This window comes from Enhydra lutris, unplaced genomic scaffold (genome assembly GCF_002288905.1).
Source record: "Enhydra lutris kenyoni isolate GAN:26980312 unplaced genomic scaffold, ASM228890v2 scaffoldscaffold66, whole genome shotgun sequence".
Classification (NCBI taxonomy): domain Eukaryota; kingdom Metazoa; phylum Chordata; class Mammalia; order Carnivora; family Mustelidae; genus Enhydra; species Enhydra lutris.
Window position 1 is genome coordinate 10,867,002 of NW_019154150.1, and position 21,747 is coordinate 10,888,748.

At 40.6% G+C, this 21,747-nt stretch overlaps 1 protein-coding gene across 3 annotated transcripts in view; it reads left to right on the plus strand.

Moving 5' to 3' along the window:
• The first annotated feature begins 22 nt into the window (after positions 1-22).
• LOC111159135 (CTD small phosphatase like) overlaps positions 23-21,747 on the plus strand; it is a 115,895-nt gene continuing 94,170 nt past the window's right edge. For all 3 annotated transcript variants that reach the window (XM_022521554.1, XM_022521557.1, XM_022521556.1), the window contains exon 1: positions 23-122. In XM_022521554.1, coding sequence (XP_022377262.1) covers positions 44-122 — 79 coding nt within the window. In that variant the 5' untranslated portion in view covers positions 23-43. The remainder of the gene's footprint in view (positions 123-21,747) is intronic.

Genomic DNA, 21,747 nt, shown 5'->3' on the forward strand with positions numbered 1-21,747 from the left:
TGCGGGGGGCCGGGCCGGCGGGTGGCCGCCGCGCCGCGCACCCATGGACGGCCCGGCCATCATCACCCAGGTGACCAACCCCAAGGAGGACGAGGGCCGCGCGCGGGGCGCCAGCGAGAAAGGTGAGTGGGGGCGCGGGCGGGCGGCCGCGGGCTGGGGGCGGGCGCACTCCCCGCGCCGCCGCCGGAGTTGGGCGCCGCGCGCCCGCACGGGCCTGGGGGAGGGTTGCGCCGGTGGCGGAGGGTGCGTGGGTGTGGGGGTGTGCCCGCGGGCTGGGCTGTGAGCGGGTGACGGTGACCCTGACGGACTGCGAGTTTGGGTTTGCGCTCCGCCGACGGAGAAGTTGTGAGCGCGCGCGCGCGCGCGCGTGTGTGTGTGTGTGTGTGTGTGTTGCTGGCAGGCTGTGAGTGAGTGTGCCCTGGTAGGTTTTGCGTGTGCAAGGGACTGAGAGGTGGTAAGGGGGTGTGGTGTGCACCTAACAGAGAGGTGCTGAGTACGCTGTGCACCTGACAGGTTATGAGTGTGTATATGTGCCTGGTGGATTCTGAGTGTGAACTTACGTGTGTGTGCACGCACCAACTGAGATTGTAAAGGTGTGTGTGCACCTCCCAGAGAGGTTGTGAGTGCAGGTTTTCCTGTCGGGCCATGAGTTTTTGTATGTACCTTATGTAGAGGTTTTGTATGTAGCTAAGAGGTTGTGAAGTAAATATGTGTGTGTCTGCATGAGCGTGAGCCTGCAGTTCTATGTGTGTTCCCTCCTGACGGAGTTTGTATGTGTGCATTGTGTGCCCACACCACCCAGCTGGCAGGTTGAGTAAATTGTGTCCATGGACAGGAAGGTATGTGTTTGGGCACTCATACACATGAAGGCTGTGTGCCTGCGTGTGTCGTAGGTGTGCAGCATTGAGGCTGTGTGTTTGGGTGTTTTAATTGGTGGTGCAAGTGCTGGAGCGAAGAGGGGATGGTCAGTGCCTAAACCATCCCCCTCTTTTTCGACTGTGCTGTCTCAGTGACACCAGCTTGTTGGGACTGCCAGCAAGGTCTGGTTCTCCCTGGGTCCTTTTAGGGTCTGCCTCTAACCGGCACTCATAGGGGCCTCACAGGGGCCTCACGGTACCCGGTATGTCTCTTTCCTCTGTGCTGCAATGCCTGGTTTGGTTTCAGCACATTTGACTCCACCGCTGTCTTCTCTTTTCTTCTGGTTGTTCTTCTTTGTGTCTCTGTCCCTCTCTGAGACTTGGGCCCCTTTGTCATATGCCCTGCTTACTGTCCCTCTAGTGAGTTGTCCTGAGGTTTTGAAGGACTGAGGAATCTGGCTTGGTCGTTCTGGTGACTAAAGCCCTGCCTCCCTCTCTTCCTGCTATGCACCCCAAAAACATCTGGATTGATATCAGGAGCAGCCTGCCAGGACATCCTCCCCTCACCCAGTCTTGTCTGACCACAGCCAACTTTGGGAAAGAATCAGATTTCTTTCCTTGTGTTAGCATCCTCTCTGTGCCCGTGGGGTGAGGTGTGCAGCCTTTCTGAGGAAGGGGGCATGGGGTGGGAGAAAACAAGCCTCTGTCTCTTTCCAAGCAAGGACCACTGGGCAAGGCCATCAGAAAATGCAAGAAACCGCCAGAGGTACCCTCAGACTGGGGATTTATCAGTGCATTTGCACTTTTGTGGGCCATAAACATTGTGTCTGCAGACTTGTTTTCTTTTATGTAGAATTAGAAATCGAACTCCCCCAGGCATTTTTCTGTGCCTTACAAATTGGCTAAAAAATTATGCAGAGAGGGTGCTTCAGGTGAATCTCTTTTGTCTCCCTCGTGCCCAGGTGGGCAACACATAGGTTCCTGCCATTGAGGGCTGTCAGCTCTTGGGGCCCTGGTGTGCATGCTCTGGGCTGGGTGTGTCCTCTTGGGGAAGGATTAGTGGGAGGCATGAAGGTGGTTTGATATCTGTGCTTCTCACTCACTCTGGATTGAGTGCTTTGTGTGATGCTTTGCCAGAGAGAAAATCCACAGCTCTTATGAGGAGAGGTGTGGCATAAAGCAGGGAAATATTTGTCAGGGCCTCAGCCCTCCTGCTGTCCCCGATCTGAGTCTTGGAGCAGGATCCTCCCCAACTTTCTCTTTTCCTCTAGCTGTGAGGCTTTTTAAAGTAGAATCAATTGAGCCAAAATCCAACCATGTACAAATACTCAAGGATGGTGCTTGTTCTCTTCAACCTGTTTACTTTGCTTTTCATGACGATCTTTTATTATCTTTAATAGTTTATTTTGTTTGTTTTCTAGTGTCAGGTCGGCTGATTGTTAACTGGTTAGGTGAATACTTGCTGCTCTGGGATAGAGTGGCTATCTAGAGCAGGTTCTTCTTGCTGAAGCATTAAAACAGTGCTCAATTCAGCTTTTCACTTTAAAAAATGGAAAAAAATTGGTCAATTACAATGTGGCAATAAACTTAAAAGCTAGACTTTGGAACAGCTTCTTCAGATTCCTAATGCACTAAACAGGTTCAGCAGTGTTTCTAGCTTAAGCACGTTGATCTGTTTAGTATATGTGCTGCCGAAGCGAGCACACGTTGATCTATTTAGATAGGCACAATATATTTTACATAATTTTAATTTTAGGTAAACACTTGATCATTTTATTTTTATTTACAGGGCCTGGAATGTTATAAGTTTTGGGGATAGGAAAGAAACTATTAGTTTTGTTTTTTTTTTAAGATTTTATTTATTTATTTATTTGTCAGAGAGAGAGAGAGAGAGAGAATACAAGTAGGCAGAGTGGCAGGCAGAGGCAGAGAGAGAAGCAGGCTCCCCACTGAGGAAGGACCCGATGTGGGACTCTATCCCAGGACCCCGGGATCATGACCCGAGCTGAAGGCAGCGGCTTAACCGACTGAGCCACCCAGGCATCCCAGAAACTATTAGTTTTAAAAGTTTATTTTCATCATTTATTCTGTGAAACAGGAATAAAAAATGCTGCTCTTGGATTTGATATGAGGGTTAAGTGAGATGATGTATATTAAGGACTCTGCCTCATGTGCCACTATCCCATAAACCTTTCTTTAGGTGTAGATTTGTAAAACAAACAAACAAACAAACAAAAAACCACAATAGCTAATAAATGTGGGCTATGGTGTTTTGCACGAGTTGAATTACTTCTTGACACATTGCCACGTGGTGGTGCACTGCTTGGAGACGACTGTCAGGATTGTCACTGTGCCTGGCCTGTCAGGGAAGATTTATTTCTTAGTTGTGTTTGATTTCGTTGATAGTATAAAGATGCAGAGACAGATCTCCCCGTGAGTTCAACTCAGCCTGCTTTGCTATCCAGAAATTTACAAATCAATAAGGAAAAGCTACACAATGCAGTAGAAAAGTAGAAAAGGGAGATATGAACAAGGAAGTCATAGAAGAGGCAATCTGTTCAATAAATATATGAAATGATGCTCATTTTCATGTGAAATAGTTGCTTACATCAGCTTGGTAAAGCATTTACATGACAACAAAGTAAATAAAAGTTTTTGGAAATGGATAGTCTTACAGACTTTTGTTAGAGAATAAAGTAAGCACAGACTTTTTAGAGAGTATTTTAGTACTGAATTCTTTAGGAACCCATTTGGCTGCAAGTAAAAGAAAACCAGGCTCATACTCTGGCTTAACCAAGAGGAGTTTATTTTTACATAACAAATAGTCTGGAGGTAAGCTCCTGCTGGTTTCGGTTAGGCTACTCACTGATAGCAGGACTGACATCACGTTGATTCTCTAGGCTTTCCTCAGTGTAACATGGCTGCCACCCCTCCAAACACCACAGCCACCTTCAGGGCAGGAAAAAAGGGACAGTGCCAGTCATGTCGATCCCTTTTACCTGGCTCAGCAAACTTTGGGGGATGTTTACTTAGCTAGAACTTGGCCACAGGGCCACCCCTAGCTGCAAGCAAAGGGAATTTCTAGCTTTTTCAGCCTTTGTTATGGGAAGCAGGAGATGATTAGAAATGGGTGGGAACAGGTATTGGTTCAGGCAGTCAACAATATTGGCCATACCTTCAAAGCTTCTGTTCTACTTCTGGGTTTTTCTTCTAGAGAACTGTCCTCATAGGTGATCAAAGAAACATATACAAGCATTTTCACTGATGGGTACATTACTTGCATGGCAAAAAAAAAATCCATTCTGAGTTTTTTTTTTATAAGGTGAGAAATTCAAGTTCAGGATTTTTGTTTGTTTTGTTTTGCCTCTGGCTGTCTAATTACTTCAATCACATTTGTGGGAAAGGCTATCCTTCCTCTTTTGAATTTTTTTTGCATCTCTATCAGTTCAGCATAGTTGTGTAGGTCCCCTTCTGGGTTCTTGAGTTTGTTCCTCTGATTGCTGTGTCTGTACCACTGTCTATGCTGTGCAGTCTTGATTACCAGAGCTATGTATTAAGTCTTGAAATAGGATAGACTGATTCCCCCAATTTTTTGCTTTTTCAAAAATTGGTTTTAGCTGTTCTAGTTCTGTTGTTTTTCTATATGCATTTTACAATTTTGTCTATATATATATATATACATATATATATATATATATATAAGAAGTCTTATTGAGATTTTGATAGGAATTATATTAGACCTATATAAAAATTTGGGGAGAACTGACATCTTTACGATGTTGAGTCTTACAGTCCACGAACACATTATGTTTCTCTATCTATTTAGATATTCTTTGATTCTTTCATCAGGGTTGTGTAGTTTTAAGCATATAAGTCCTGTTGATGTTTTGTTAGATTTACATTTAAATGTTTCTCTCTAAGATTTTATTTATTCATTTAGGAGAGAGAGCAAGCATGGGAGAGCATGAGCCAGGGGGTGGGGTAGCCAGAGAGGGAGAAACAGACTCCCCACTGAGCGGGGAGCCCCATGCTGGACTGGATCCCAGGACCAAGGGGATCATGACCTGAGCCGAAGACAGAAGCTTAGCTGACTGAGCCACCCCAGGCGCTTCTCTCTCTTTTTAAGTGATTGTTTGTACTTTCAATTTTGGTCCAAGTATTCAATGCTAGTATGTAGAAATATAATTGATTTTTGTATGTTTGTCTTATATCCTGTGATCTTGCTGAGTTCGCATATTAGTTATAAGAAGCTTTGTAGATTTCTTGCCTTTTTTACATAGACAAACATATCAGCAAATAAAAACATTTATATTCCTTCATTTCTGAGTTGTAAACTTTTTATTTCTTTTTCTTGCTTTATTGTACTCACTAGAACTTCCAGAAGTATGTTGAACAATAGTGGAGAGATTGGACGACCTTGCCTTGTTCTCAGTGGGAAGCCATTCAGTCTTTTACCATTAAGTATAATGTCAGCTGTAGGTTTTTTTGTAGAAAATCTTTATCAGGTTGAGGAAGTTTCCCTGTATTCCTTTTTTTTCTGAAAGCTTTTATCGCAAATGGGTGTTATTTTGTCATGTACTTTTTGTGCATCAACTGATATGATTGTGTGAGTTTTTGTCTTTGGTCTGCTAATGTGGTAGATTATATTGATGGAGTTTTGAATATTGAACCAGTCTTCCATCCCTACAATAAACCTCATGGCTTTATGAGGTATATAATTCTTTTTATATATTGATGAATTCTATTGAAGAATTTTTACATCTGTATTCATGAGTGATACTGTTTCTTCTTTTGTATTGTCTTTAACCTGGTTTGGTATCAGCTTCACAAAATAAATTGGGAAGTGTTCTTTCTCTCCTCCCCCCCCCCACCCCCCCCACCCCCTGGAAGAGATTATGCAGAATAGGTGTTAATTCTCCAGTTAAATCATCTGGGTCTGGAGATTTCTTTTGGGGGAGTTTTTAACTACAAATTCAATTTCCTTAATATTTATAGAGCTATTCAAATTATCTCTTTCAGATTGGCTAAGTTAGGGGTGTTTTTTTTTTTTTTCAAGATTTAATCCATTTCATACAATTTGTCAAATTCATGTGTAGAGTTGTTTATACTGTCATTCCCATATTACCTGTTTGTTTGATGCCTGCAGAGTTTGAGGTGATATACTTTGTTTCAGTCTTGATATTGGTAATTTTTGTCATTCTTGCTAGAGGTTTCTCAATTTTCTTGATCTTTCCAATGACCAAGTTCTTTGATTCATTAATTTTCTCTGTTGCTTTTATGCCTTCAACTTTGATGATTTCTGTTATTTCCTTTATTATTTCCTTCCTTCTGCTCAATTTGAGTTTATTTTGCTCTTTTTCTCGGTTCTTGGAGGAGAGCTTAGATTATTGATTTGAGACTTTTCTTCTTTTCGAATGTATGCATTTAGTGCTACAAATTTTTCTCTTAACACTACTTTTGCAATGTTCCACAAATTCTGATGTTACATTTTCTCTTTCACCCAGTTCAATGTATTTTTTAAAAATAGACTACTTTTTAGAGAAGTTTCAGGTTCATAGTGAAATTGAGTAGAAATTAGATAGAATTCCCATCTAGTGTTGACCCCACACATGCACAGCCTCCCCCCCCATCAGTTTCCTGCACCAGAGTGGTGCATTTACTACAGTCTGTGAACCTGCATTGACACATTGTTATCACCCAAGTCCACATTTTGCATTATTTCTCACTCTTGGTGTTTTACATTCTTTGGGTTTTGATAAATGTGCAATGGCATGTATCCACCATTAGAGTATCATACAGAATAGTTTCACTGCCCTAAAAATCCTCTGTGTTCTATTTATTCATTCCTCCCTCCCCGCAACCCCTGGCAACCACTGATCTTTTTACTGTTTCCATAGTTTTGCCTTTTCCAGAATGTTACATAGTTGGAATCATACAGTATGTAGCCTTTTCAGATTGGCTTCTTTAACTTGGTAATATGCATTTAAGCTTCCTCCATGTCTTTTCATGGTTCATTTCTTCCTAGTATAAAATAATATACCATTGTATGAATGCCCGTAGTTTTTCCATTTACCTACTAAAGGACATCTCAGTTGCTTCCATGTTTAGCAGTTATGAATAAAGCTGCTGTAAACATCTGGGTGCAGGTTTTCCTGGAAACAAAAGTTTTCAGCTCCTTTGGATAAATAGCAAGGAGCACCATAGTAAGAATATTTTTAGTTTTGTAAGAAACTTGCCAAACCGTCTTGCAAAGTGGCTGTACCATCTTTAGTTTTCAGAAGTTTAGTTATGCCTTGGTGTGAATTTCTGTTTTGTTTTGTTTTTAGATTTTTATTTATTTATTTGACAGAGGGAGAGAGATCACAAGTAGGCAGAGGGGCAGACAATGAGAGAGGGGGAAGCAGGCTCCCTGCAGAGTAGAGAACCCAAATCGGGGCTTGATCCCAGCACCCTGAGACCATGACCTGAGCTGGAGGCAGAGGCTTAATCCACTGAGCCACCCAGGCGCCCCTTGGTGTGGATTTCTTTGGGTTTGTCCTGTTTGGAATTAGCTCAGTTTCTTGAGTTTGTTGTATGTGTCTCTTGCCAAATTTGAGAAGTTTTCAGCCATTATTTTCTGAAATGCTTTTTCAGCATCGTTGTTTCTCTTCTCTGGGACTCTGATGACACAAATATTAAATTGTTTGCTGTAGTCCACGGGTTGGTCAGTACTAACTATTCTTTTTTCTTTTCTATTAATTCAGAGTGGGTAATTTCTACTGTTCTATCTTCAAGTTCATCAATTTGTTCTTAGTTCCCTCCATGCTGCTATGTAGCTCCCATCCACTGAGCTTTTTATTTCAATTTTTATATCTTTTAGTTCTAAATCTTCCATTTAGTTTTTCTTTACATCTTGTATTTCTCTCCTGAGGCTTTCTATTTCTTTGCTGAGCCTTTCTATTTTCCTCATTTGCTTTAAGTGTCACTAATTGCTTTTATCATAGCTGCTTTAAAAATCTTTGTCAGATAAGTATGACATCTCTGTCATCTTGGTGTTGGCATCTATTGATTGTCCCTTTTCATTCAATTTGAGAATTTCTGGTTCTTGGTATAATAAGTGAATTACAGTTGAAACCTGGACGTTTTCATACTGTGTTATGAGACTCTGGATCTTATTTAAACGTCTGTTTTATTTGGTTTTCTCTGAACTGCTGCAGCAGAAAAGGGAGAGCACTGCCTCATTATGCCAGATAGATGTAGAAGCCCAGGGTCTCTACTTGGCCTCTTTTGACATACTGCTGGGCATGGAGGGAGTTTCAGCTCCCACACAGTCTATTGAACTACAGTGGGAGTGGTCTTATTACCACTGGGTGATGGGAAAGCCCTGACTCTTCCTTTGCCTCCTCCGACACCACTACAATGGGAGAGGAGTACTTCATTATTCTAGGTAGGGATGGAAGTCCAAGCTGGCCACATGGTCTCCACAGACACCTCTGGGAGACAGGGAGGCCATTTACCAGTTGTCAGGGATGAAAGTCCCTTCTCCCTATTTGGCCTTCTCTGACACTACCCCAGCCTCCTTACACCTTGATGAGAGTGGAATTCTAGGTACCCGTCAGATTTTGTTGGCATGGGTGAAATTGGAACTACACGGTATGTGTGTTCGGGGTGGGGGTGTTTGGCTACAATAGAGTGGTTGTTGTCTGAAAGTTTTCTTTTTTGCTAGACTATCCCTTTTCTGGGCCTTTGGTTATAAAGAATAGTCTTTTGAGGGAACCCTTGCTTACAGCTCTTGGGGTTCACTTCATGTAGCTTCTGCAGCTAAGTCTGGGCTGTTACAGAGAAAAAGAAACCCCAGAGATCACTGCAATGTCATTTCAAGTCTCAAAGTCCCTAGCTGGTCTATCTTCTTTCCACCTTTCAGAGTCTTCTTATGTTTACTTTATAAACAGTTTCCGGGGTTGTTAGTTATATTTAGTGGAAAGAATAAGAAGAAATATGTCTATGCCATGTACCTGGAAGCAGAAGCCCCCTGATTAGCTTTTACACTGATCCAAATTGGTATTTTAAGGAAGACTGGAGTTGGAAAGCTGTCATTTTAAAGGTTTATTTCAACATTGTGTAATGTAAAAGTCAAAGTGAGTTCGTGCTTTGAGAATCTTGACTGTCCCCTAAAAAGAGACATGATAATGAATTCAGTGTAAAATCAAGGCTAGATCAGTAGGGCTTCAGTGACAACTGTTGTTTAAATAACCTTAAAAAGATGCATTCATAAGCTTTGGTCTTAACACCAGAATTTTAAATCAGAGTTCATAACATCTTGATTTAAATATATTTTTGATCTAATATTCCATTTGATTGGCAAGCATGTTTAAACTCATATCTTCAATTTTATTGCTCAAGCAAGAAAACATCAGTTTAAGTAAATAGAAATGTTTTCATAGGTTAAACACAAAGGAGCTTATCTCTGGATTTAGCACTTATGACCACCCTCCCCACCCCCAACATGGCTTGCTGGCCAGTGACTGGAAAAGTCTGCTTTCAGTATGGGCTGTTCTGGAAGGAGGTTTTAGGGCTTTAGAAACTGGCATAGACTGCATTTGACTATTGGAGAGTAACCCCATTTGGAATGGCAGGACTGGGTTTTCAGGAGGGACCACAGAACCTCGAGTTTAATTCTGAGGTATGTATGTATTTACTTACCTACCTGTCTTCCAGTTTTATTGAGATATAACTGACATCCAGCATTCTTTAAGGTCAAGTTATATGGCATGATGACTTACATACATACATATTGTGAAATGATTACTACAGTAAGTTTAGGTTATGGCCTTCTCCTTGTGTAATTGCAAAACAGAAAAACTTCCTTTTTTTTTTCTCATGGTAAGAACTTCTAGGATTTACTCTCTTAGCAACTCGGAAATATACCATACAACAGTGTTAACTGTAGGCATCGTTTTGTACATTATATCTCCAGTGCCTATTTATCTTGTAACTGGGAGTTTATAAGTTTGTACCTTATAATCATCTTTACCCAGTCCTCCTCCCCAGTTCCCTGCCTCTGGCAGCCACAAATCTGACCGTTTTTTTCTATGAATTTTGTTTTTTTTTTTTTTTTGGATTCCTCATATGAGTGAGATCATACAGTATTTATGTTTGTCTGACTTATTTCACTTAGCATAATGCCCCTAAAGTCCATCCATGTTGTAACAAAGGGCAGGATTTCCTCCTTCTTCAGAGCTGCATACCATTGCATTGTATAGGCATACACTACATCTTTATCCATTCCTCTATCCATGGACACTTAGATTGTTTCCATGTCTTGGCTGTTGTGAATAATGCTGTAATCAACGTGGGCAGAGGTCTCTTTGAGACAGTGATTTTGTTTCCTTTGGATATATACCCAGAAGTGAGGTAAATGCCTCTTTCTCTTTTAGTGATGTTGAGGGTTGAGGAAGTGGGATACATGACATTGCCAGTGGGTTCACTGGAACTAACAGAGGTCAGGAAACATTCTGGCCACCAGTGATTCTAGATTTAAATATACATATGTATTTTTAATATATATTTTTTTCACTTGCTTTGTCAGTAATGTATGGTGCCAAGGTAGGGAATGTAAGGAGTCTCTTGAGTAATATTAAAGGTATGAGATATACCTTTGATTTTATTTTCCAGATCTTAAATCTTGATTTATCAGGTGTTTGAGGTTTAGTATTTTTAATGACCTGCCTTTCTTTTATAAAATCTACTTTCTTTAAATAGTTTTCTTCCCTTTAATCTTTTAACATACATTTTCCTATTTTCAAAAAAGTGAGGATACATTTTGTGCTATATTTAAAATAAAATTAAGCAAATATTTGCCTTTATGGCTCTGAAATGACATCATATAATGGAGCAAAGGCTTAGGAACTGTTTGTAGCACTGGGTTGGGATGTGGACATTTTTGTATTTGGGATCAGGACTGAAAACACTAGTGGCATAGTTCTCTGAAACAGGGACATAATAAACAGTGGTCTTTATGGATGCTAAGGATTATGTAATCACCTAAGTAATAGCTCATTTTGATTCTGAGTAGCTGCTTCAAGTTAAAAGCTGAAAGGTTTCTTTGTAATTGTGATTTGTATTAAGGCTATTTGCCAAAATGTTTTAAAATCCTGGTACTTAAAGCACTTTAAAAACTGAAGAGAAGTGGGTTAACATTTGATGATGGATACTATTCTTATTTTTCCTGATTAGTATTTAACCAAAGCTTTAAATGTTTCAGGGTGTCTTGAAGAGCGAACTACACCACCTTGTCAGCAAGGCTTGAATAAAATGTAGCCTTTTAGTACCAGAGAGAAGTGAGTGTTCCAATAAGAATGTACACTGTACTTGACATTGTATAGAATATCTCTTGCATTCTGATCAAGATTCAGCTTTCATGCTTAGCATATCATTACATTTGTTCTAAGGATTTGGCTCACTTATGTTTAAGTCAGAAACCATTGACCTTAATTCCATAGACTTCAGTCAGAGCCATATTTTCTTTCCTCATTTTGAGGAAACAGCTCAACACATTCATTTTGGTTTTGGTTAGAACAAATACATTTCATAGCAGTCATCAAACAAGTGTGCAATTTGAGTAGCTTATTAACTCTGCTAGGTGTTTAAAGTTATTAGTGAGCATTAATTTTTCTACACTGCAGTATACCCTGTGTCACTGCCGTAGGCCTGACTTCTTTTTGAATTTTTTTAAGTTTGCTTTTATATCCAGGTAAATTTGCATACGATAGAAATCACTCTTTTTGGTGTACCAAGGTTACAAATTTCTGTGAGTGTTGACAAACTCAGGCAGCTGGATATCTACCTCCACAGTTAAGGCAGAGAATACTTACATTGGTCTCAAAATACTGCTGGTACCCCATTATACCTATCCTCCCTCTACACTCAGCCCCCAACAGTGATCTCTTCTCTCCCTTATTGTTTCTTTGCCTTTTCTGGAATGACATATACTAAATGGAATCAATATGTAGCCTTTTGAGTTTGGCCTCTTTCATTTAACCTGATGCTTTTGAAACTCAATCAGATGGTTGCATGTATCTCCTTTTTTGTGTGTTTTATTACTGGGTAGTATTCGCTTGTATGCCATAGTTTAAAAGTATATGTTGCACTTTATAAAAAAATTTCCAAATTATTTTCCAAAGTGGTGGTACCATTTTGCATTTCCATCAGCAGCGTATGGCAGTACCAGTTCAGCTCTGCTTCCCTGCTGGTACTTGGCACTGTCAGTTTTTAATTTGAGTTGTTGTAGTAGGTTTCTAGTGGTAGCTTGTCATGGTTTTAATTTGTATTTCCCTAACAACTGGTAGTGCTGAGTTCTTTTTATGTGCTTGTGTGCCAGGTAAATAAATTCCTTGTTAAGTTGTCTATTCAAATTGTTGCCCAGTTTTAGAAAATGGGATCGTTTGATTTCTTTCTTTCTTTCTTTCTTTCTTTCTTTAAAAATTTATTTATTTGAGAGACAGAGAGTGCATGTGAGGGGCAAAGGGAAAAGGAGTGAGAGAAACCTCAAGCAAACTCCCCTCTGAGTGCTGAGCTTGACACGGGGCTCCATGCAGGGCTCGATCCCAAGACCCTGAGATCATGACCAGAGTCAAAATCAAGAGTTGAACTCTCAACCTGGGCACCCCATGAATTGTTTGATTTCTTTTATTGAGTTAGAAGGTTCTTTATATATTCTGGATACACATTCTTCGTTGAATGTGTTTTACAAGTGTTTTCTCTCAGTTTTTGGTTTGTCTTTTCATTCTCTTAGCAGTATCTTTTATTTTCCAGTTTTTAACTGTAGTGAAATACGTACAACATAAAATTTACCATCTTACCATTTTTAAGTGTACAATTCAGTGGCGTTAAGTACATTCAACACTGTTGAGCAGCCATCACCACCATCCATCTCCAGAACTCTTTTCATCCTGCAGCACTGAAACTTTGTACCCATTAAACACTAACTTCCCCTTCCCCCCTCTCCCTAGCTCCTGGCAACCACAATTCTACTTCCTGTCTCTAATTTTAACTCTCCTGGGTACCCCGTGTAAAAGGAATCAGGTAGTATCTGTCTTTCTATGACTGGCTTATTTCACTTACTATAATGTCGTCAAGGCTGATCTGTGTTGTAACATGCATTACAATTCCCTTCCTTTTTAAGGCTGCGTAGTATTCCATTGTATATACAGTCAGTTGACCCTCGAATGATTCAGAAGTTAAGGGCACTGACCTCCTGATGCAGCTGAAACTCTACACATAACTCTTGACTCCATGAAAACATAAATTGCTAATAGCCTTTTATTGACAGGAAGGCTTTCTGATAGCCTGGACAAACAATTAACATATATTTTGTATGTTATATGTACTATATAATATATTCTTACAGTAAAGTAGGCTAGAGAAAATATTGAGAAAATCATAAGGAAAACAAAGTACACTTACATTACCGTACTGTAAAATTCACATGTAATTGGACCCATACAGTTCAAACTATGTTCTTCGGGGCAACTGTATTATATATGTGTGCATATATGTTATATATACAGTACACACACACACACATATATATATATTGTACATATTATATAAATTTATGCATATATGGTATCTAAAATATACCACATTTTGCTTAATTATTCATTTGTCGGTGGACACTAGGTTGCTTCCATGTTTTAGTCATTGTGAATGGGTGTATATCCAAAAGTAGAATTGCCACATCGTATGGTAATTCTGTGTTTAATTTTTTAGGGCTAGCCATTACTGTATTCACTAGCAGCTACATGATTTTACATTTCCTTCAGGTATATAAGGATTCAGAATTTTCCACATCCTTGCCAATGCTTATTATTTTTAGTCTTTTTGATAGCAGCTACCATAATGGGTGTGAGATGTTGATGTCTTCTGAAGAGCAGAAATTGAAGTTTATTTGTTTGCATGTGGATGTTGCGATTGTTTCCACCTCATTTATTGAAAAGACCATCCTTTCTCTGTTGTACTGCCTTTGAACCTTTATTAAAAATCAATTGGCTGCATATATGTGGGTCTATTTCTGGATTCTGAACTCTCCTTAAATTTTAATCACCTCCTTAATGTGAAGTGGTGTTAAGCTTAATATAGTACCAGCCCTCCCTCAGAAGTAAATTTTTGGTCATGATTTAAGCAGAAGAGAAGACCAAGACATTTTACAATCTGGCAGGGAAGATTTACTCTGTATTTTGCAGTGATGGGGGCTCTTAAAGACAAGACCTATGACTTCCTCCAGTCTTTTTTTAGGACTTTTTTTTTACCCAAACAGATTTTGTACAGTATATCTTTTTTTCAAATTTAGAATTGGGGCTGAGAATTTCTTCTAATCTTGAGTACCCTTCTGGAGAAAGCTAATGCAAAAGTATGAGATAAAATAAATAAGGACTTGAATTTAAAATATAGCCTCCCATAATTATACTTGAGTATAAAAATAGTGACTATCTTGATGGAGTCTAAGAGAACAAAGGAGTAGAATAGCACTAGGACAGAGAAGTGTGGCGAAGCCCCTGTTCTGCGGAGAGGGCCTGGGCTCTGAAGGGTGTGAGGGATACCTTTCAGGCTGTCTACAGATGCCTGGGGTGGCAGAGGCAGGGAGAAGTGCTTATACTACCTGAAACAAAAGGGCAGAGCCAACTCATTCATTGGGTAGCTTCCTTTCTTTTGTCCCTAGGTAAGTAAACAGGCGAAACTTGCCCAAGAAAGAAATCCTCATCCAGGAGGTGTGACCCAGTTTGTAAAGAGCTCACAGTTGTGTTGGCCACTAATGTTAAGACGTCCCTTAGAAAATGACATAGAGATGATCCAGAGTCTCAGAGATGGGAAAGCTCAGGCAAAGGGCTAATATCCTTTTCTATCTTCCGACCTCCTATCTGGGCTCTTACTCCAGCTCTTCCTCTGTGGGGCTGCTGGAGGTCAATATCTAGAGCACAGCTCTGCTCATGCTACCGCCTGCTTACATCTGTTTCTCTGTGATTCCCCACTGGCCTCAAGATAAGAACATGTTTCGTAGCCTGTAAGCCCTTCATGGACTGACCCTGGCCCATCTTCACAGTCTCCTGTCCGGGGACTCCTCTTCTACACTGTAATGAACTACTTGCTGAGCCCAAGCAGGCTGTGGTATTTTGCTCCCGTCGTGCATGTACTGATTCACCTTACTGGGCTGCCTTTTCCATTACGTTCCTGATGGAGTCTTAGTCCTCCTCTAAGATCCAGCTCAAGCATCACCTGGTCTTGACAGCTTCTCGCGCTGCCTGAGCAGGATGCGGTAAATAGAGTGTAATGTTCAAAGGCATAGCCTTGGGTTTGAATTCCAGCTCCATCATTATGAGTTGGTGTGAACTTTGAAAAATTTCTTAATTTCTCTGAGCCTTGGTTTTATAGTAGCTAACACTTCATACGATTATTGTAAGGATTAAACAGTATAATATATGTGTGTGTGTGTGTATATATATAGGGCATATCAAAGTACATAAGTGTCTGAGAAACATTTCTTCTTGTTATTATTAATATTATTTCTAGTTCATTTTTCTGAAACATTTATTGAGCACTCATTATACATTGTTCACCCATCCCAGGTGCCTGGGATGCACAGAGAAATGAGACCTGCCCAGGTACTTGAGGTGTTCAAGCATAGTGCTCTGAGAAAAGGGCATGCAAAGTGCCATGGAAGCTACTATTTATTTTATGCCTGTTGTATGCCAAGTACTTGACATACATATCTCATTTCATCCTCCAGCAACCTTTAGATGTAGGTATTATAGTCCATATTTTATGTCCATGGAAACAGAGTCTCTGAGAGGTTAAGTAACTTGCTTATATGATACAGATGCAGACCTACCAAGTAGTAGAGCCAGGAGTTAAACCTAGTGTGTGTGACTCCGTTGAAAGGAAACTCAGGAAATATCTGGAGAATACCGTAAGCTCAAAAGATTTACATCTTGAAAGACAGCAACCATATTTTTCCAAGAGATGCTTCTTTTTGCTTCTGCCAGATGTAGCATATTTAACAGGAGAAATTCTAGGGCTCACCCAAGTTGACAGGCCACATTTTCTTACAGTTCATGCTCTGTTATTTATATAACAGATTCTGTTTCCTTGAGTCTTACTGTTAACTCTTCACCTGCTTCATATTTGTTTGTGTATTGTAAACAGAAATAAGAGAAGTTAAAGTAAAAGCCAATCGTTTTTATCTCTAGGATTCTGGGAGAAGTGATAGGTTTGCCTCTTATTATTTACACACTGTTTCTAGGTGTATCATTAAATAGAAGTGGAGTTTTGAGATGTTTTTGGAAGGAAAGAGCGCTAAGAAGACTCTTAAAGATGCTTGAATCCCATTGTACTGGTCAGAGTTCTCAGTGGCAAACCACAGAATCCATGTGAACTGTTTTAGACGAAAAGGAGTTTATCAAAAGATTTTAGTGACTTATAGGCCATCTGATGTGGCCAAAGAACCAGATTTGGCTGTTTTACAGCCAGAGCAAAATGCTTAAGTGCACCCTAGAGCTCTACTAGTAGAATACACATCTGCCCCCGCTTGCTGATGATTCAACTTAGCAGCATCACCGAAGCAGTACTTGTTCTCCCTTACAAGGGGCTCATTTTCTAGAAACTACTAGAACCAAAAGAAAGCCAATTCTTCTCCTCCTCCTCCTCCTCCTTCTTCTTTTTTTAAACAAGCTCTGTGCCCAACATGGGTCTTGAACTCTCAACTCTAAGCTCAAGAGTCGCATGCTCTGCCAGCTGAGCCAGCCAGGTGCCCCAGGAAGCCCACAGTGAAATCATATAAGGCAATCAATCAAAAGGAATAAACCAGAGTCACACCTGTTAACATGACTAAAATTTTCAAATGTAACATTGAATGAAAAAGCAAGTTCCATAGTAACAGAGTATGAAGCCATACATAAATTTGAAAACATGCAAAAACAGTTCATAGAGTATGGATATATGCATATATTGTAAAACTGCAGGAACATTCTTAGGATTGATGAACAAATCCGTAATAGTGCTTATTTCCCAAGAGGGAGGAAAGGGGATGGAATCAGGGAAGACTATTTAAGTACCTTTAGCTGTATACTGAATGCTTATGAACTATTTTTTGAGATGAATACAGCAAGATTTTAAGAGGTCCTAGAGCTGGGTAGTTGGGTACCTTAATATATAGTCATTTATTATATATATTCCTTGCACTTCTCTTATGTTTAAATTTTTCACAATTAAAAATGTTAATTCTGGACTTTAGTATTAAGATAAATTTTGAAAATTATTGCCTCCTTTACATAGGGATAAATTCAGAATAAGTGGTAAAGAGGCAGTTATTGAATTTATTTGGTTCTTTTCCTAGTGGAAGAGTGTTCAGGAAGATATCCAAAATCTTGGTCATTGAGCATTCCAGAGGGGGTTCAAGTGATCTCAGTGCTAACTCGGGCTGTGCCAGATACGCAGGTTGGAGCCAGGTCACACTCCAGTCCTATTATGTTTCTCTCAGGTGCCTTTCAAAGGGTGTTGTGAGTGCTTAGTCTGGAGTCAGGTTGGCTTTGTGTAGAGTGCTGGTCACAAAAGTCTATGTTGGTTTAAAACAGTCTGTTTACAAACGTGTAGCCAAATAGCTTGGTTATCATCAAAGGGGTGATTTGCTTGATTTGCCAGTTCTACCTCGTTATCATGGGAATTTCTTTCGGGAATAAAGGAATTGAAATATTTAGTCAAGTCCTTTATATTAAGCAAAGTAAAATCATATTGGAAGGAGAACAAAGAAATGTGTGAAATGCAAAAAATCAAAAGGAGTTATCTTGAAAGAAATCAAATGAAAAAGTGATTGAAGACCTGTGGCATCCCTTGCACAGAGGCCCCCACAAGGCTTTGAACTGATGGGATCAACATTTGGATGGGAGCTCTGGTTCCCTAGTCACCTGGGCCACCTCCAGCACTGGTTTTTCAGTGAAGGGATTTTTAACCTGGTGTCCACAGATCCCCAAGTGGCCCATGAATAGAATTCCAGGAGTCTGGCAACTTGGTTAGCGAAAGATATTCTTAATTTTCATTGACCCCCAGCTAAAATTTTTCTCAGTTACGAAGATAACTGGAAATAAACCACTGTAGTATTAACAGTGCCTGTAACTTTGTCATGATGTCCAAAAGAGATTGGCCTGTGGTTTTCCTTTCTTTCAACGTCCTTGTGAGGTTTTGGTATCAAGGTTATGCTGACCGCAAAAAACAAATTGGAGAATTTTATTCTCTGGAAGAATTTGTGTAAGGTTAGTGTTACTTCTTCTTTAAATATTGAGTAGTATACATTGGTGAATCCCTTTCAGGTCCGGAGTTGCTTTATAGAAAGGTTTTTAAATGTAGATTTAATTTACTTAATAGATATAGGACTATTCAGATATTCTATTTCTTCTCTTATAAGTTTTGGCCAGTTTATTCTTCCTAGAAAGTGCCCATTTCATCTACAGTTTTTTAATGTCTATAGAATCTGTAACACTGTCCTCTTTTTCATTCTTGGTATTAGGTAAAATTTTTAAACATAGACAAAACTCGGGGTTCAGAAGGGTTTAGGGAAATGACAACTATTGTTGGGAGTTGAAATTAACAGTCTTTCTGGAAGACTGTTTTGCAGTGTATATCAAACAAAATGTGCATATGTTCTATCCAGCAACATTTTTGAAAAGGAATTTGCCATGAATAATCTCACAAATGCAAAAATAATCAACATAGTGTTATCTTTAGCAGCAAAAAACAAACAGGCAAATGAAAAACACCTGGAAACAAATCAATAGGGGACAGAGAAGTAATTATGTTGGTTACATTCACTAGAATAACTTTTAAGGTTACAAAACTTAGGACAGGACATTGACATAGAAAAGAATTAGGGGGATACTATTAGTTGTTAAAAGCAAGTCTCAAAAGAGCATGTACAGTGTAGTCTCTTCTATGTTAATACATACTTCTATATGTGAATGTATACAAAGAAAATCATTTGGAAGTATGGTCACCAAATTTCCTTTTTTTTTTTTTTTAAGGTTTATTTATTTATTTGAGAGAGAGCACACAAGTACATGAGTGGGTGGTGGGGCAGAAGGAGAGGAAGAGGGAGAGAGAATCTCAGGTAGACTCTCCACTGAATGCAGATTCCCCACTCGGGGCTCAATCCCATTACCCTGAGATTATGACCTGAGCCAAAATCAAGAGCCGGACATTTAATGGACTGAGCTACCTAGGCGCCCTGGCCACCGAATTTCTAATAGCAGTTATCTATGGGTGGTAGAGTGTTGGGTAATAGTTATTTTCTTTTTGCTCTTCTGTATTGTTTAAAATGTTTGCATGAACATGCATCATTTCTACAAAAATAGCAAAACTTTCTAAAGAGCTTGGCAGTCACAAGATGAGAGGGTGGTTGGGGAGGGGAGTGTCAAAGCATTTTTCTTGCCTGATGGAGAACAGCCAGGAAGGAAGGAAAGCTTGAAGCTTTAAGAAAGAAGGGACAGTCAGTTGAGTAAAATCCCTTAGAAAGACAGGAGGGCCTGGATTCCGACACAGAAGTTAGCCTTAAAGGAGCAGGACGACATTCCTTCCCCAAAGGGAGGAAAAGAGGACTGGAGATAAGAAGAAGGTCAGAGCCAAAGAGAAGGAAGATGAGAATGTTCACAACTCATGGCTGCCGATTTCTTAGTGAAATCGGAGGTAAGACCATTTGCCAAGAGTGGGAAATGAAAGTGGACCAGGGGTCTTGAAGCAGGTGGTTCTCTCATAAAGTTGGCTTTCCGAGAGGGATGTGGATATGTGGGCAGCTGAGCTGACCAGAGGCTTACTAAAACTTTTGAAAGGGCGAAGTGTTTCCTCTAGCAGAATGCACAGCTGGTGTCAGGTTCTAGGGTGGAGCAGCAGGCTTTGCAGAGCTTCAGAGGATGACAAAATTCAGGATACTGATGAGGACAACTTAAATAATTGGCCTTGAAATCCAGGATGCTCGGGAGGAAAGTGAATTAGAGAGAATGCTAAGGACTGGATATTGAGTTGGAATATGGACATCCAAGAAGCCAGAGGATGAGTGTTCGTGGTCAAAGTGGGGTTTCAGACTTTGAAATGTTACAGGAGACACAGGGTTGGCTAGCTGGCCATGGAATATCAGGAATGGTTGTAGAAGTTGGGAAGGTCAGGATTGTGATGCTGGGAGTTTCAATGATTTTCCTCATAGACAGGAGCACTTTCCAGGGTGGTGATGGGAAGTCTGGAGAACAAGGTCTTCAGGCAGGTACTGAGAGATTGGTTTCAAGGATAGAAAGAAGGATGACTCCTCAGAGAAGGCTTGTTGAAGACAGCTGAGGGAGCCCTGGTCTGGAGTCACTGCAAGAGAGAAAGGAGTTTACTGACTTGCCCTCCTAAAACCCAGAACGCTAGGATCCAGGAAGTCTGTCCTTGAGGCTGATGGGCAAAGCCAGGTTTGCAATGCAGGAGACTGGTAGGAGGAATTGTCCAGAAAAAAAGAAATGCTCCGTTGAAGCCTCTAAGCAAAGGGACAAGGGGGCAGGGACAAAGGGGTGCAGATGAGTGCGCAAACAATATGAGAAAGGGGGTTCTAAAGAGAAACAAGCTGACGAGAGGAAGGGCTGAGCTGCAGAGGGGTGAAGCTTTGTCTGCTGGGTTCCCAGAGGAAATGCTGAACTGTATGTTTCTTTTTCTTAGCACAGAGCAGTATCAGCTCACTACAGAAAGAACAGAAACTACAGATAAGCAAAAAGCAAAAACAAGTAAACAGAAAACCATAAGAACTACTCACTCTCCCAGGGGTTTGGAGCTTTTCCCACTGACATGTCCCTCCCCTCCTGTTCCTACTGCCATAGACCAGGTCAAGGCCACATCATCTCTACAATAAGCCTGTCCTCTGGGTCATAAATCTGTCTTTAGCTGAGCCCCTAGGCCTGCCCCAGCTTCTTTCCCACCCTTCCCATCCTGCATAAACCAACACAGTCATTTTCCCCAAATGCCACTTTCCATTGTCACTTTTCTTGGTAGGTTCCATTGTATATTACATCCCCTCCCTTGATTTTCAAGGGCTTCTCTAACTTGGAACCATCTTATTTCCCTACACTCATTTCCAAATAGTTCCCTTTTCTTAGACATGCTTTATTTCCCTCCCAGCTCACGTTCCCACATCCTCACATCTGGGATCTGGGTCTCTGTCCCCTCATTGTGATGCCCCTGTTAGGACAACCACCCCATTCCAAAATATCCCCCCCCCACCCCGTGAAGGCCTGGTGCCCCACTCCAACCCATAATGGCTGATATTTGGCCTCCTAGGTACTTACCTGACTGCCCCTTTTAGGACCTCATCAGTGGCATTTCAGTAAACACTTAGGTGTGTTGAGTATACTGGAGTACACTTAAGTGGAAGCACAGGATTTAGAGCAGGGAGGAACCTACTCCCCTGATCTTACTGATGAGGAGCCTAAGATTCAGAGAGGCCAAGGGATGTCCCATGGTCAACCAGCAAGCTGTTAATAAAGCTGAAACTAGAACCCTAATTCTCAGACCTAAATGCTACATGTTGAATTGAAATTTGCTTTTAAAATAAACTTTCTGTGATACCTGGATGTGAAGCCCCAGAGACTTAAAGCAATGATTATCAATTTTTAAAGCATATTAGTATTACCTGAGGAGGGGTGCCTGAGTGGCTCAGTGGGTTAAGCACCTGCCTTTGGCTCAGGTCATGATCCCAGGGTCCTGGGATCGAGTCCCACATCAGGCTCCCTGCTGAGCCTGCTTCTCCCTCTCCCTCTGCTGCTCCCCTTGCTTGTGCTCCCTCTCTCTGTTAAATAAGTAAATAAAACTTAAAAAAAAATTACCTGGGAGATTTCTAAAATTC